The 18,239-nt window shown below is 42.4% G+C and overlaps 1 protein-coding gene across 1 annotated transcript in view; it reads right to left on the bottom strand.

Moving 5' to 3' along the window:
• TRPM1 (transient receptor potential cation channel subfamily M member 1) overlaps positions 1-18,239 on the bottom strand; it is a 140,755-nt gene continuing 122,516 nt past the window's right edge. The window contains exons 30-36 of the mRNA XM_060096130.1: positions 16,771-17,022; positions 15,504-15,678; positions 13,911-13,931; positions 12,991-13,135; positions 11,326-11,528; positions 10,243-10,375; positions 1-1,261 (exon numbers count right to left, since the gene is read on the bottom strand). Coding sequence (XP_059952113.1) covers positions 1-1,261; positions 10,243-10,375; positions 11,326-11,528; positions 12,991-13,135; positions 13,911-13,931; positions 15,504-15,678; positions 16,771-17,022 — 2,190 coding nt within the window. The remainder of the gene's footprint in view (positions 1,262-10,242; positions 10,376-11,325; positions 11,529-12,990; positions 13,136-13,910; positions 13,932-15,503; positions 15,679-16,770; positions 17,023-18,239) is intronic.

Genomic DNA, 18,239 nt, shown 5'->3' with positions numbered 1-18,239 from the left:
TTAGCATTCAGTTTCTGAGGAATTTTTCTCTCGCTTCACTTTCAGGTCCTCCGTTGTAATTCCAGACACAACTGCTAAGTTACTTACACTGCTGGCATGTCCAGATCCGTCTAAGGTGCCCTGAATGGCTTTAGCGTTCCTAGGATGGCCGTGTAAACTTTTTGACCTTAAAGATGGGAATCCCAAAGTTTGGTGTGTTTTCACAGACAGTAAGTTTTCCTTGTCAGTTCTGTCAGTAACAGCTAGTGACAAACAGGAGATCTGAGGGCCTGTTTCAGAAACACAGTTTCCATCTTCGGTGTCTGTGAAATGCCCTTGATGCTCGGCCTGCACTGCCGTTTCAGACCCAAAGGAAGGGATATCCGTGCTCCGAGAACGCATAATCTTTTGAACTTGATACCTACACTCTGTGGTCCATTGCTGAACTGTGGAGGACCATGTTTGGTCCCCAACTGCACTCCACTTGTTAACCCCGCCGACCAGCTTTCTTCCCCGGGAATATACAAAGCTTCTGGACTTCATTGCTTTACAAGTACTGAACGTCTCATCTGGGTAATAACGGGTCACTTTTGTTTCTTCCGGGGGATAAGAAATGGTGCCTTCTATCTTCGCTGTTTCCACTGTTAGCTGAGTGCTTTGAAAATCCGACTTGTTCTCTCCGTGCATAACATCTGTTTGACTGAAACTTGGGGAGCTCGTTTCTCCTCTCTTAGAGTCTGCCTGCCTTTCATCATCTTCAGCTGAAATCCCAACATCTGGACCTAATTTCGGCTCTGAGGTGCTCTTCACGTTGTCTGATGCAAGTTGATCGCCGTCCGGGGATGCTGGCGTGCTCGTGCTGGGTGGCAGACGAAGGCTGCCCTGACGCTCTGGGACCAGGTGTGTTCTTTGGTCCTTCTCTTCCTTCACACGGAAGGAACCAACTTTCTTCCTGAATCCCGTCCCTGGTGGCATGCAGAGGGAAGTATCCTCATACAACAACTCCTCCCCGTTGAAAAGACACCTGTACATGCTGTAGCCATCGGCACTGTTGATGCTGCTTTGCCTTAGAAGGTACGTTGCATCGCATTCAGAAGAAGCCCGGGACCGGGTCTGCATCAGGTCGGACTTGTCGATTCCTGCGAGGTTTTCCAGCGCATTCACCATTCTGCTAGATAGTTCTTCCAGTTGGGAAAGGCGAAGGTCAACAGTCTGTAGGGAAGTTTTCATAAAGTTTTCTCTTTCGTTGATTTCTTCCAACCTCATGGACATATTTTCAACTCTGGCGGATACAAAGGGATAGGTTTATTACACTGAGATGAACTAAGGATTAAAACCAAAAATATAATGTTATTGTTGCTGTATGATTTTGCAGGTTTTTGGGAATCATGGGCTGGTTGGGGCATATTTTTAAACTTCACACTCTCCTAATATAACTACTGAAAATTACAGTGAGGGGCATCAGAAAATAATAGAAATATGGTTAAGGCATATGGTGCTATTTACCATTCATTGCTCTAAATGCCTTATGTATTCATTAATACGTACTCACCGAGGTCCTATTCTAGGCTTGTTTAACCCTCACAACAGACCTATGAAGAAGGCACTATTATCACCATCCCCATTTTACAGATGAGGAAATCAAGTCACGGAGAGGGGTAAGTAATTTGCCTACGGACGCACAGCTGGCAAAGAGCGTGGCACCAGCATGGGCACCAGCTCTGGTTTCTCATCTGGTACATCACGTTGCCTCTGATGATAAAGGGGGACACTAGCAGTTAGGTTTCTGAGTTCTGAGTATAGCTGTCAGCAATGAATGGTTATTACGACAAAATAAATACAATAACATCCTTATTTGAAGTTCAGGGAATTCGGAAAATGAATTGTTAATAATTAAGTTCAGATTCATCGCTAATTATTAGAGAAATGCAAAACCAAAACTATAATGAGATAGCATCTCATGCCAGTCAGAATGCCTGTCATCAAAAAATCCACAAACATGGGCTTCCCTGGTGGCGCAGTGGTTGAGAGTCCGCCTGCCGATGCAGGGGACATGGGTGCGTGCCCCGGTCCGGGAAGATCCCACATGTAACGGAGCGGCTGGGCCCGTTAACCATGGCCACTGAGCCTGTGCGTCCGGAGCCTGTGCTCCGCAACGGGAGAGGCCACAGCAGTGAGAGGCCCGCGTACCGCAAAAAAAAAAAAAAAAATCTACAAACAGTAAATGTTGGAGAGGTTGTGGAGAAAAGGGAACCCTCCTACACTCTTGGTGGGAATGTAAATTGGTGCAGCCACTATGGAGAACAGTATGGAGGGTCCTCAAAAAACTAAAAGTAGAGTTGCCATATGATCCAGCAATCCCACTCCTGGGCATATATCCAGAGAAAACTGTAATTTGAAAGACCCCTATGTTCACAGCAGCACTATTCACAATAGCCAAGACATGGAAGCAACCTAAATGTCCATCAAGAGAGGAATGGATAAAGAAGAGGTGGTGTATATATATATACAATGGAATATTACTCAGCCATGAAAAGAATGAAATAAGGCCATTTACAGCAACATGGATGGATCTACAGAATATCATAACTAAGTTAAGTAAATCAGACTGAGAAAGACAAATACCATATGATACCACTTATATGTGGAATCTAATTATGACACAAATGAACTTATCTATGAAAGAGAAGCCGACCAACAGACATAGGGAACAGACTTGTGGTTGCCAAGGGGGAGGGAGGGTGGGGGAGGGATGGATTGGGAGTTTGGGATTAGCAGATGCAAACTATTATATATAGGATAGATAAACAACAAGGTCCTACTGTATAGCACAGGGAACTACATCCAATATCGTGGATAAACCATAATGGAAAAGAATATATATGTATATAACTGAATCAATTTGCTGTAAGAAGAAATTAACACAACATTGTAAATGAACTATACTTCAATGAAATAAATTTTTAAAAAGACAAAAAATTAAGTTCAGATTATCAGATGGTTTACTTCAGGGACAAGAGGTCATTAAATCATCTGAAGATACCAGTAACTTTAAATTGTTTGCTATATTTAATAATTGGTATTCCCTTATGGGGTTGTAAGAAAGAAAGATCATGGCAGATTATAAATATCTGCTGTTAGATTTTTTTAACTCCTAGAAGATCAGGCAATAGCCTATGAAACCATAATGTTGCCCGAACTAAAACCTGCTGGAATACATGCAGTATGAATTCTTTCCATCGGCTTATGAAATTTAACTCTAAAAGGCAGCAAGTTATGCCCAGGACCTGGGACTACCTTCTAAAAGTTGAATTTGTCCTGGTGTAGCCAGGCAGAGGGGATCCTGGCTCCCACTGAGAGCCGCTGGACCCTCTGCACCTGGCAGTACGGTGGTCTGTTCACAAGTTCATCCATGGGTGAAGGCAAACACTTTGTACTTTTGTTATCTGTTGATTCTTGCCCACCTTTTATCTTTCTGTGGAAATGTATAGGCAGACTTTAGGGTCACCCAGTTTGCTTCGAGTCTGTGTCTAATATGGCTTTGCTACCCTCTCTGCATATCCTTCTAAATTCCCTCACCTTCGCTTGCTTTTCTCTCCTCTACTTCCTGATTACCTGCTTCTCTTCTTGCACCGTTTCCGCCCTCCGCCCGACTGCATCTCCTGTGCTCTCCCCACTCTGCTTCTTCCGCAGCTACCTTGTCCTACATTCTCCCAGAACTGCTTTTGCACATGTTCGACTTCTGTTGGCCACATTGACAGCTGCTCTCCGTTGTGTGGGAGGGTCCTTGGTTTCCATTCTTAACCCTTTTCATGGGGAGAGGACTATTTTTATGTCCCTTAGGAAGCCACATCATCTGATCAGGAAGGGTCTGGCTTCCTGGAAGTTTGCCACCAGGAGGACCAACTTCGCCAAATTCACCATGTATGAGGAGACGTGACTTCCTTCTTTAAAAGCTTCCCTACTGGGATTAACAGGTACGCATGACTGTATTTAAAATAGATAATCAACATGGACCTACTGTATAGCACAGGGAACACTACTCAATATTTTGTAATAGCTATAAGGGAAAACATATATATGTGTATGTATAACTGAATCGCTTTGCTATACACCTGAAACCTGAAACCAACACAACATTGTGTTAGTTTGTAAATTAACTATACTTTAATAAATTAAAAAAAAGAAAAGCTTCCCTACCATAGGGAACCCGACAACAGGTTCTAAGTGTTCCCTGTCCTCCTGTATTTCAGGGACCATCAGAAGAACTTTGCACTCTTAATTTTCCATGACTTCAAGTCCAACTTGGTTTTCTCTGTTAAATGTCATGTCTCCTTGCTCACTTCAAATCTACTGCCCCAAGGATTCATTCCTTTTGTGTTAAAAACCACATTGCCTCTGGAACAAACTTGAAATCCTTTAACAAACACAACATTTAGAGATTAAAGCAGCTGTGCAAACTTTTAAAAATAAATAAGCTGGTAAAATATAGATACGTATCTTTCCTCTCAAATCCTTTATAATTCTCTGCCTATTTTTTTCCCTGTGTGACCTAATCCAGATAACAGCAGTGCCGGCCACACACACAGAAAAAGGAAACCTCAAACTTATCTGATTCTGTCTCCTTTACACCTCCCTAACCTCCCTCCCCACTGCGTTGAATAGGTTTTCAAGCTCCGTATAGGACCCCTCTTTAGTTGTCCCGTAAATGTCCCATCCCTACTGCCACCCCCTTAGTTTGAAGCTGTGGAAGAAACAAAGCTTCACGATGTGGTTTAGGTTAAGAAAAATTGTCAGATGCTATTTCAAGCTCATCATAAACGGCAACCAGGTGGAGACAGCACATTTTAGACGGCTATGCCAAATCAAGGGAAGTCGTATTGAGTTTCTAGAGTATGTGTGAAAGAAGAAAGAAAAAAAAACTGAGGTGAAGTTCACTTCGATCTGGAATGCTTAACAAAAAGGGTGCATGAGGAACTATCTCCCATGTCAGCCTTGTTCTGTGACTTCCCACAATGACTTAGACATGTTTCACAAACCTTGACATGACATCCGTAGATGGAAATCCAAGGAGAGATTTCCTTTTCAGATGGGGAAAGAGAGGCTCTGTAGGAAACAATCTGACAAGAGCCCCATATCTAGTGACACAGTGAATGGCAGGAAAACATATAAGAGAAATTTATCATTTACGACAGAGCTCATAGTGAGATACAAGCTTTCCTAACTTGTGACATCTTTTTTAATATATAAATTTATTTTTTATTTTTGGCTGCATTGGGTCGTTGCTGCTGCTCATGGGCTTTCTGTAGTTGCGGTGGGTGCGGGCTACTCTTTGTTATGGTGTGCGGGCTTCTCATTGCAGTGGCTCCTCTTGTTGCGGAGCGTGGGCTCTAGGTGCGTAGGCTTCAGTAGTTGTGGCTCACGGGCTTCAGTAGTTGTGGCTCGCGGGCTCTAGAGCACAGGCTCAGTAGTTGTGGCGCATGGGCTTAGTTGCTGCACGGCATGTGGGATCTTCCCAGACCAGGGCTCAAACCCCTGTCCCCTGCATTGGCATGTGGATACTTAACCACTGTGCCACCAGGGAAGTCCCTAACTTGTGACATCTTAATTCTGCTTTCCTTTAGGCACAGAATGAAATAATTTTTCAACACAGAACAAAAAACTGTTCTAGGTCCAAAGTGATTTGTTTGGCTTTCCCATTAAATAAAGTTGATTTCCTCTAAACGATATATTTCTAATATGTCATATTTCTAACATCATGTTTTCTTTTAAAAACTGTCATACAGTAAATTGACTATTTTTTCTTTTGGTGTACAGTTCTATGGATATTAACACATGTAAATTTCTATAACCAATGTCATGATCAGTATCCAGAGTAATTCTACCACCCCCCAAAACTCCCTTGTGCTAAATCTTTGTTGTCACACCCTCCCCTACCCTTAATCCTAGCAACCACTGATCAGTTCTTCATCCCTATAGTTTTATATTTCTGAGAATGTCAAATAAAGAGAATCATACAGTAGGTAACTTTTGGAGACTGGCTTCTTTCTGCATAATGTCTTTGACAGTCATGCAAGTTGTTGCATGTGTCGTTTGTTCCTTTTCATTGCTGAGTAGTATTACATGATATGGACGAACACTTAGGTTGTTTCTATATCTTGGCTCTTGTGAATAATGCTGCAATAAACATGGGGTGCATGTCTCTTTGGTAACCTGTTTTCATTTCCTTTGGATAAATACCCAGAAGTGGGATTGCTAGATTGTAGGGTAGCTCTATCTTTAATTTTTTGAGGAAACTCCATACTGATTCCCAGAGTGGTTGAACCAATAAGTTTTCATTTCTCTGGGATAAATACCTAGGAGTGGTTCATATGATGAGTGTGTGTTTAACTTTATAAGAAACTGCCAAATAAATGCTGGAGAGGGTGTGGAGAAAAGGGAGCCCTCCTACACTGTTGGTGGGAATGTAAGCTGGTGCAGCCACTATGGAGAACAGTATGGAGGTTCCTCAAAAAATTAAAAATAGAACTACCATGTGACCCAGCATCCCACTCCTAAGCATATATCTGGAGAAAAATATAATTCAAAAATATACACATACCCCCGTGTTCATAGCAGCACTATTCACAATAGCCAAGACATGGAAGCAGCCTAACTGTCCATCGACAGATGAATGGATAAAGAAGATGTGGTACATATATACAATGGAATATTACTCAGCCATAAAAAGAATGAAATAATGCCATCTATTTATTTTTGGCTGTGTTGGGTCTTAGTTGCGGTGAGTGGGGGCTACTGTTTGTTGCGGTGCACAGGGCTTCTCATTGCGGTGGCTTCTCTTGTCGGGGAGCACGGGCTCTAGGCGTGCGGGCTTCAGTAGTTGTGGCAATGCGGGCTCAGTAGTTGTGGCTAGACAGATGGCAGGGCCTCATGGGCCCAGGAGCAGTGGGAGCCACTGAGGGGGCTTTTCAGGCGAGCTGGCGACGGGGGCTGCGGGGGCTGGTTAGAGTCTCTCTGGTGTAAAATGGACTGAAAGAGCAGGACTGAATTCCGAGGACTGATTTCTGAGGGGACAGCTGCAGGAACCCAAGTGAAAAATGATGCTGGCTTGTACTCAGGTGCTGGGGGTAGAGAAGGAAAGACGTGGGTAGACCATGATTTATACGTGAGGGGAAGTTATCCGACTTGGGGACTGTTAGTGCAAAAGAGAGAGGACTCCAAATGCTTTGCCAGTGACTGTCTTGCTGAATGAGATGGCAGTGGTGCTATTCATGGAGCACAGCGGGGACGTTTTGGGAGGAAAAGCCTGAGGGCGGTGCCCTGAGACAGCTGAGTGGGCAGGTGGCTGGGGCTTTGGGTTAAATGCCGGCTGCAACCAGCGCTGTGTTAGCTAAAAGCTGAGTCACATGGTACATCTCTTCTTGAGGGACTGAATGTTGGAATTTACAAAATGTTGAAATTCTATAATAAAAATAAATGGTTAATTTGGTAGAATTTTATATATACCTTTCCAAGCAATAGGGGAAAGCCATGAATTTGGTTCCTGAACCTAAGCCCTCAAAGCACCCTGCATGGAGGAGCACGACAGTGTGTAAACTTCCGGTGTGAACACATTTGCAAATCACTGGCCCAGGTTTTGCAAGGTGCCCGGACCACAGGGAGGTCAGGAAAGGACAGACACCAACGGTGTTGATCACAGATGCTAACCCCTAACCAGACCCTGCCGTCCGCATGGTGCTGGGGCTGGTCCCACTGAGAGAAGAACAGGAAAATCATCAAATGGCAAATGGTGACGCAGAAAATGAAAGCAACCAAATCTATCAGGAAGATTAAAGAAGTGGCAGAAACATCTGAGTACTCAAAAATTTGATTTTAAAAGTAATCACTGATGGGAGGGATAAATTAAGTATTTGGGATTAACAGATACACATTATTATGTACAGAATAGATAAATGACAAGCACCTACTGTATAGCACAGGGAACTATATTCAACATCTTGTAATAACCTATGAGGAAAAAGAATCTGAAAAAGAATATATATATATATATATATATATATATATATATATATATATAATGGGACCACTATAACAGAACCAATTTGCTGTACACCCGAAACATTGTAGATCAACTATACTTCAATTAAAAAAAAAAGCAACTACCGAAAAAGTAGATAAATTAGGAATTTGGGATTAACATATACACATTACTGTATATAAAACAGATAACCGACAAGGACCTACTTTATAGGACTACTTTATACTCTACTCAATATTCTGTGATAACCTATATGGGAAAAGAATCCGAAAAAGAGTGGATATATGTATATGTATAACTGAATCACTTTGCTGTACACCTGAAACTAACACAACACTGTAAATCAACTATACTACAATAAAAGAAAAGGGGAAAAAAAGGCATCACTGGTGCCAACAGTTAGGTAGAAATAACTAATTTTTCCCATTCTTCCACCATCTCTTGTTCCCCAGAGGTCCTGGTTAAGGGTGAAGGAAAGCTCCCTTTTCCGGACCTCCTCTTTCTGTCTCTGGCGTTCACCTAAGATTCAGCCAAGAAAGAGTCAACAAAGGGAACCGGAGGGGCAGGAATGTGCTCCCGTCACCCCCAGGGAGCTCAGCCAAGGCAAACGGGAAGTAGCCTGTTTTTACTGCCCCGTGCACTTTCATTCCTCTTACGTGTGCTCGGAGCCCCAAGGGGAAAATGCAATTTGGTAGCGACCTGATAACCACATTCCTGGAGGCTTGGTCCAAAAAGGGTAAAAGTCCAAACACTGCTCTGGGAAGGGAGGTGGGGAGGAGGCAGGTTGAAAGAGAACACCATTTCCATCCATGGTAAATTATGCCTGTGATTCCATTCAAGTTAATGTCTACCTAGAAAGTGGAAGTTAGGTTATCAAGATGGGGGCACCTTATCTTTCTCATAATGAAATCATGATTATATCTTGAAAGGTTAGTAATTACCAGTAAAATAGCAAAGAAGTGTTCCAAAGTTTTATTGAAAATATACTTTATTAAGGCCGAAGGTTGGCAGATAACCTTTGAGCTTGGCTGGTAGGATTGCAAGTTGACTAGGTCTAGGAGGGTGGGAGGGGTAGAGCTCTGCAGCTGCCGGGGGCATCATCCCTCCTGTGGGCTGAGGTGGAGGCACTGGCCTGAACACCCACCACGAAGATTTCACGGTGTATTGTGAATTCTGCTATAATTACTGGGGCCCCTGATTGGGAAGTATGTGCTGAAATATTCTCTTGAAGTCCTACCATGTTTTTATGTTTTTCGATATACACACATATATCAGACGATATACACGGTATCAGAAAACTTTAATGCTGAAGACTCCAGGATAGAATGATGCTCTGGAATCCCCTTAGGCATGTCTCCCTCGCCACGCTCATTCTTCTACATGCATTGTTGATTAAACTCTTTGGAACAATGTTTTGTCAATTCTCATGCCCTTTAACAAGCTTCAGTTGCTTTTATGAAGTGATCAATGCTCTCAAAAATTATGATTCAAAAAATGTCTCTAGTGAGGGTTGATCGTTCCCGTCTACCTTTGCTGGTTGCTCTGCAGTTTGCAGCGGCAGGAAAAGCAATACTGTAAAGTATGGAACACATCACCCTTTCTGTTCCTCCTTGACCTGCCCTCCTCTGCTCATTTACTCACTGCCCCATACAGGCAAGCAGGCCATTCCCCACGTAGTAAGCACTGACATCTTGATGATGCTGATCTTGCTGGGTACCCAAGACAGACGCCTCTGCCCTTCCTATACCTCTGCTCCGTGAGGTTGGAAAGGTGTTGGGAAGGTGCAAGGAGAGCACAAGTCAGGCTCAGGAGGTCAAGCCGGGGCCGACCACACTTGGCTAAGGCAACAACATATGTCAAGGGCGTGGAGAAACGTCCCCAGCAGTTACACAGCCCTGCACCTGACGGTTCTCTCCATGTATTGTATTGTAAAAGTGCCCACTTTGGGGGTGGGCAAGAACCATCAGGGTTTTGTTTGTTTTGGTTTGGTTTTGGCCTGGAATATTTGTGATAAATGTCATCATTCATTTCTATACACAATATATAACCATCGTTTGGAACTTTCACACTACTTTGGGGGGTGGGGAACACGTTTAAAAGCCAAAGTTGAGTCAACAGGAGAACTGGGAGAGAATGTGTAAATGGACTTGGCATTCCCCTTAGACGGGACGGAGGAGCCGCACCCTTTGGCCCCGCGCCCCGCGGTGGCCACGCCCCAGGCGCACCTCTCACAGGTGACGCGAATGCGCTCCTCGCTGGACGACTGCTGCTCGTCCTCCTTCTCCTGGAAATGCTCCCGGACACACTGCTCTTCAAACTCGTGCAGCCTCTTCAGCTCCTCGTCGCTGAGAAACAGCTCTGTGCAAAGGCAGAAGTGGTTGCCACGTGAGAAACCAGCCAGGTAGATGCACCCTTCCGAATTTCACAGCCCGCCTTTAACCAAGCTCCCTTCCCCATCCCTTGCAGGCCGCTCCCAGCTCCCGCCACTGGTCATCACACAAAGACTCCTTGTAATATGCGGCGATCATATTGATATTTCCTCTGGAGCAAAACGGCTCACTTTTTAACACAAAAGTCCAAATTACAGCTATTCGGAAAGCGAAACCAAGTATGATTTTCCGGAAAACGTTTTGCATGTATTTTATGGATAGAGTCAAGTGGACGGGAGTATTTTCCCGTTCTATTTAGATGCAACACACTAAAACATTTTGAGGACGTCGCTGGTGCTGCAGTGGTTAATAATCCGGCTGCCAACTCAGGGGACACGGGTTCGAGCCCTAGTCCGGGAAGATCCCACATGCCGCGGAGCAACTAAGCTCGTGCGCCACAACTACTGAGCCTGTGCTCTAGAGCCCGTGCTCCACAACAAGAGAAGCCACCGCAATGAGAAGCCCACGCACCACAATGAGAGGCCCACGCGGCACAAAGAAGAGTACCACCACCCGCCACAACTAGAGAAAGCCCTCGCGCAGCAACAAGAACCCAACACAGCCAAAAATAAATAAATTTATATGTATAAAAACATTTTGAAAGGAACATTGGCTTTATAGAGAAAAGTTATTTTCAAGAACTGTCTCAATTTCTCATCTCTTCATGAGTGGACTTTCCGTGATATTAATTACTAATAAATGAACAAAACTAGAATAAAATCAGCATAAAATGAGAAGCATTCTGCAAAGAATAGCATTTGGATAGAGTGCTGTGTTTTCACACATTTAAGTAGTTTAAGGAGATTTCCATGTAGGTATCCAATTAGGATAGTCTTTCTAGATTGGCCCAAGATAGAAATGAAAGAGTCCTGCACATACTCAATCCACGATCCTGTTCGTCTTGGTCCCCTTCTCTTTTCTTCCTGCAGTGGCGGCTGAGACGCATAATGATTATATAGACGTGGCTTAAAATGATCATTGGTGGAGGCAAGACTGGCCGGTCATGAAATGTCATAATCAGCTGATAACGCTGGAATTTCCACACTTGGTTGGATATTGACTTTACTTCAAAGAAGGTATTGCTTTAAAAAGAATACATGTTTAGTTAGTTGTATTACTTTTTTTTTTTTTTTTTTTTTTTTTTTTGCGGTACGCGGGCCTCTCACTGTTGTGGCCTCTCCCGTTGCGGGGCACAGGCTCCGGACGCGCAGGCTCAGCGGCCATGGCTCACGGGCCCAGCCGCTCCGCGGCATGTGGGATCCTCCCGGACAGGGGCACGAACCCGTGTCCCCTGCATCGGCAGGCGGACTCTCAACCACTGCGCCACCAGGGAAGCCCTGTATTACTTTTAATTGTGATTTCCTAGGGCAATCAGAATTACTCACATTGAATTGAAAATATGCAATGAAATGGCCTTTTGGGGTCATTCCACGAGTTAGTACTGACTCTGAATGACCTGTCTTTTGGTTTATCTATCAGTGTGGCTTACCAACATTCAAGGACATTTTACTCATATAAATAATTAAGAATTAAGTGTATTGAAATTGCTACCCACTGCTTTCTTGCAAAACCACACCACAGTCGACTGACTGCTCAGGAAATTTTATTTCATATATTTAAAGATATGAGCCATCCCACTAAGCATTTTGAGGTATTTAAACTTTAAATTCAGTCAACTAGCTGACTACATTTTTTGGAACTGAGTTGATTAATTACTGAACATTTTGATCGAAGGTGGGTTATTTTGGATGTTGGGTAGGTACAGTCTTTGTCTTCTTTGAGTTTCCAGTGGGAGGCAGTAAGCCTAGAATTGCTGGAATCCTGATCAAGCGTGTTGTCTACACGGGGACCTTAGAAAAGTCAGTTAACCTCTGTCAACCTTCATTTTCTCATCTGTCAAGTCAGGAGTGTAACCAGATTCTCTCCAATGCCCTGGTCAGCTCTGAGAGTCTATATTTCTGTGAAGGAGTTTTCCCTCATATTTTTCATCTTAGAAACTAAAATAAAAATGTTCAACATTTATTAAGCATGGTCACATCCTCAACATATCATGCCAAAGGCCAAGTTTTACAAGAAGTTTGATTGTGGATTTTAAGCCTTTTCTTTCTTAGGCCATTTTATCTTCTATTTGGTAAGTGATAAAAAAAATATTTCATATAATAGTACAGTAATTGTCACAGCCTATGAAATTAAGTTTGCTTTCTGTGCCTCTGATAATGAATTCACGGCTCAGTTTGATAAATCTTCTCTGTCTCAGGAGACTTTCATCTAAGAAAATATTTTCATTAGATTAAAATACATGCCAAAAGTGTTAAAATACTAACCAAGATTGAATTTAAATGTATTTAAGTGTCAACTCTTGATTTAGGAATACATGAAGGCTGATTATGGTTGAACAAAAAACGTTGTGAAAAATTCTACGCATTTGAAAGCCCTAGTGGAATTCCATGTAAATCCTGGGCAGCCTGGGAGATTTCTGAGATTACACTGAAAATCTGTAAAATAATAAATAACAAATATACGGTCATCAGCGGTGACACGCACTTGAAAACGGCGATGAGCAAGTTCACAAGCAGGATGTTGGCCACCAGCAGGTAGCAAGCCATGATGGCGGGTGTGAGCCAGGCGCCCGGGATGCAGGGAGGGAGCCGCTTGCCCTCCTCATCGTACTGGTTGTCACCACAAGGAGCTGAAACGAGAGTCTGTCTTTTTGTGCTTGACTTTTACACAGAATGAAAAGAATAAATAAACTGACCTATGCTATTAAAGGACCTATTTCTTTTTTACTATGTTTTTTTTTTCTGATTTCATAAGCAATCATTTTCCATGTGAAAAATAGCAATTCATACAAAGGAGATAAGGAACTCATTTCTGCACTCACAATGAATGATAGTCATTCTTAACTTGTTATATTTGTAAACATTTTCTCATTTCTGTGTTGTGTTTGTCATATACAGCAACTTCTTCATTTCTAAGCAGATGCATCTATCTATGCATCTATGGTCTCTTTACTGTTATCTATTAGAAAGTGATTGGATCTTCTAATTATTTAACATTAACTTATGTTGTCTTCTTGGTCATTTGTATATTAACTTTGAAAATAATTTTATTATGAGGTAGAAGGTAAGGATCCCCTCTAGCCTCCAATCCATTAATTGACTGTTCTGAGTGATGTTTGAAAAGGAATCTTTTCTCTCTCTGCTCATTTGAAATGCCACTTTGATCATATGGGACTTATTTTCTGAAGAAGAAGATAGGATGATCTCAACAGTAATTAGTGAAGTAATATTCATGAATTTATAGTCTATTTACTTTTCGCTTCCTTATCGTTTAAAAAAGTACTGACACCAGAAAACAAGAGAAATATTTGAAACTGGTATAAGACTATCGGTAATTAGCTGAGGAAGAAACTAATTAATACACACATTTCATGAACTAGACTCATCAATTATGCATAAACTTACGATTAATTTCCATGGCGTAGACTATAGAGTGATTGGAAAGCAGTATTTTATTTTTTTTAGTTTTGACAGGAAGGAAGAAAAAAAATAAGACAGTTGAGAGAAAAGTCAAACAAATGATGAACAACACAAGAACTGTTTTACTGTCAAGAAATGTAAAGTGTTCAAGCTTGGAAATTACAGATTCATACTTGGAAACAGTGATCTACTTAGGAGAATTTTACACATTATTAATTCTAGGAAATATATGTATATATATTTCATGAATATTTATTTTACCACGTCATAAGCAATAGCAAAACTCACTAGTGAAAAAAACTGTGAAAAAGACATGAGGCTACTGACAGATGATCATTTTAACATGTAGGTTGACCAGTCAAGCATTCCCTGTATCCCAACACAAACACATCATAAGCACAAATAAATACAAAATTATTATGAAATAATCAGACCAAGAATTGAAAACCTACATTTCATGGTGTTACTGAAAATAGCCTCAAGTTTGCCTCTTCATCTTCTCTTGTTACCCAATTTAATAAAAAAAATAAAAATATTACAACTTATGTCTGGATCCAGGGACTTTTAGCATTTATGTATGTTTACTGAAGCTAATATTCCTTTGAAACCAAATTAGATTTTTATGTTCTGGTTTACCAAGCTACAAACACATTCACTAATTGACTCTGAGATACTCATGATAAGGATGTGTTCTGAATCACGTGATGAAAGCCAGTAGGTAGAAGGCATTGTGCAACTGGTTATCAGTCTCACTTAGTGGAGATATACTGAACAACCCTGCATTTCCTACAAGGCAAGGATGTTCAGAACCTTCTATTCTCAAGAAGCTTCTGCTTCTACTGGAAGTAGCAGCCATGATATTGTACATGGTGCTTTTTGACAGAGCACAACATGCAAATTAAAATATTGGTGCTAACATGAAAATAGGTCTGAAGATGCTCATTCATTGGTGATGCCATAACTGTCTGGGTGAAATAGCATAAGAGCATCTGAACTTCACTTCCCTACAACACAAGAGACACTGTGGCCTACCAGCTCAGCCTGGGCAGAGCTGGGGCCTGCATTCCCCAGAAATCCATGCAGGATTTTAGCTCATTTCCTCTGCTAACATCCAGAATACTGTTGATAATACAAAAATATCACTCCAGGAGTGAAGAGGAAATGGATAGCTATGTGGAAAATGGGTTCTGAAGCTTGAAGAAGAGGGTGACACATGGCAATAGTCACTATCTCATTTGACTGAAATAACACTACCAGCTCTATCTTAGGGCAGAAGGAGATTCAGGTTGAAGAAAAATTAGGATGTTGGCATTGGGACTCCATTCATGTGTAGGACAGGCTCAAGGGATGTAAGACTCAGAATTCCAGTTAGTGATTCTCAGAGTAGAAGACAGGACCGATGTCTCAAAACTCTGTATTTCATAATCTGCACTGATTTCTTCATAAAATAATTTGATGCTTATGGCAGAATAAAAAATACTTTATTCCCAAATTAACACAGGCTCTTCCATTAATTTGGAACTGATCATCTGCCTTGGGAAGCAGGGAAGAGAATCTTACTATGAATTCTATTCTTACGGTCTATCTGGTCTGCAAACACCTCTCCGTAGATCATCCAGTAGGGCATGTAGAAGATGTTACGGGCCAGTTTCCAAGAAGGCTCCTCATCTGGATGCAAAATGGCTTGACGGGCTACTCCAAAACTCATCAACACCACCAGCATGATGACCACAAAATACAGCATGTCAATCATCTGAGGACAGAGGAAATGGGCCTCTTACTGTCTTGACTCATGGTCCAAGTTCACCTGGTTCATTACATTGTGCTCCTCAAAGACTTTATGAGTGCTTAATTAGGATGGAGGAAGCTTCTTTCCCCTCCCTCCATCCCATCATGGGCTACTGATTCCTGTACTTCATGCAATGCATACACCTTATTCTAGAACATTGCCATTCTCATCTCATGCTCTCAATCTTTCCTCTCCTCTATTGTTACCCATAAATAAATTCCTCTAGTAACTACAACTGCAAATGGAGAAAGGGAACAATTGTGGGAAAATATAGGAATTTGTGAGGGAAACTAAGGAGTAAGAGCAGTAGATATCTAAGGAGGTAATGAGATCGTGAGTTGAGAGCACATACTGATATTCATTCATTATACAAACAGTGAGTAGTTACAGTGCGCAATGCTCTGGTTACTATGGATACTGACCTTATATAATTCTTAATTTTGAACATCCCTGAAGATGAGGGCCCTGGCTGGGATTAGCTCAACCATATATCCCTTTGCTCAAAACCACTTGCCCTACAAAGAGTTATTCCTAAGCTTGGAAGATTTCCTTTCTTCTGGGACCAGTCCCAACACTTGGGCTATTTTAAGTGATGTAAGGATGATCTGCTGGTTCATTTTTAGTTTCATATTTTATGGCCTGTTCTGGAGTAAATGTTGCCATGGATTTGTCTTGACCTCATCACACGAATTGCTTGTGTGCACTCCAGGCCAGAGCACATGAGCTGAAGACTGTCTGGAGTAGGGGTAGGGGAGGGTGACCCTGGGCCCACTTTGTCTCTGGCTTCTACTGCATGTTAGGAGGTTATGCATAGGGTTATTGCCAGAAATACATGTACCTACAGTAGGCCCTCAACCTCATGTTCGTCAATTGGATTTAATTAAATTGTCAGTATGTAGAAGAACTATGTATCTTAAAGCAAAGAACATTTCCTGTAGGAAACCAACTGCAAGGGAAAGATCAAATGAAATGCAACAGAGCCACGCTGGAGGCCTGGCCTCAGGCCCTAACCACAGTCTCGGTGTCTGTAGTTACTCACAGGGCATCAGGACTAACCATCTTTCCGATCATCATCACATAGGGTCCCAGATACTTGTTGACACCAAAGATGTCCAGGACACGGATGTACCAGAAGATGATATCCACGCAGTAGATCACGCGGCCATAGCCCATGTAGGGCTGCTTCTGTAGGCGGAGGATGGCTCCAATCATGAACATGGAAATGGCCACGAGGTCTGTGATGTTCCAATATTCCTGAAGCCACACTTTTATTTTCTGGCTGAGTTTACCGGGTTCTGACATGAGAATCTGTAAAAAAATACCAAAGAACAAAAAACAAGGGAGTGTGGTATTGGAAGACTTGTCTTAGAATCTTGGGACATTAGGACTGGAGCAGCATTCCAGGGCATCTGGTCCCCTTTCCTGCTCAAGACTTCTGAGTACTAATCTTCTCAGGCAGAAAAACATATCTAGAAAGGGAAATTCCACAAAGTCCTCTGTATTCCTAGAGTCAGGGTTTCACAAACTCTCAGGAAATGCCTTCTAAATTATGTCCCTCTGGCTGTAATTAAAGTAGCTGCCTTTTGATCCCGTTTCTAATTCTCTGGACACTTGCCTGTGAGCCCTCGTTCCAGAGTTAGTCCAGGAGGAAAACTCTAGAGCAGAGATAAACCTGTGTGGTCCCACAGAGGGGCAGTCCACCCAGGGGACGTGGCAGAACTGGGATGGGAAATGTTTATCAGCCAAAATTGCTTTGTAACTCAGAGATGGGAAGTCAGGGGAAAGCTGAACTTCATTTTCTCCTGCTTGAGAGCTTACCCTTTCAAAATCACCACTGATTAAAGAGACACTTTCTCAGAGCAAACCTGAAAATATTTAACAAGCAGCAGGCACGGGCACACTTAGAGCAAGCCCCACAGCTATGGCGTGCAGCAGGGTGGGGGTCTTAAAAGTGGTACCCCTTTACTTACTGAGACTCTGGGGAGGTTCTGGGGACTCCAGAGGTGGGATGGGGTGGTGGCTATTTATGGGCCAACCCAGAAGGCGTTCACTAGTTTAACAACCTGTGCACTCTGACTGATAGCCGCCTACCCTCCTTCCTATAACTGGGGGTAAAGAAGAGTGTCAGCATATGGCTGATGCTCAATGAGCTCACGGTGTCCCTAGAGATGGCACGACAGGCCACTTGGGAAATCCCAGTTGTGAAGTGGGCAAAGTTTGAATGAAGCCCAGCTAGAAAAGAAACAGGAGTAGTAGGAGATGGGTTATAACATTTTAGATCTGGCACTCTGCGTTTCTCGGGCTGTCATCAGACTGACAGCCTCGAATTAGCTCTCCTGGGAAGAAGTTGCCAGTGATCATTTTTCAGTTCAGTGAAAGGTCACTGCTGATTGCAAAATAAGAATATTGGTTCTCTATCCGTGGGAGAAAGAATATGAAATTCTGCTGTGTGCTTTCTCAAGTTCACTTTTTCTTGGCTAGAAGCTTTCCCTTTATAAGCTGATATAAAGAATTAAAACTTGCAG

The sequence above is a fragment of the Mesoplodon densirostris genome, chromosome 4 (assembly GCF_025265405.1).
Source record: "Mesoplodon densirostris isolate mMesDen1 chromosome 4, mMesDen1 primary haplotype, whole genome shotgun sequence".
NCBI lineage: Eukaryota > Metazoa > Chordata > Mammalia > Artiodactyla > Ziphiidae > Mesoplodon > Mesoplodon densirostris.
This window is presented reverse-complemented; position numbering and strand designations above follow the sequence as displayed.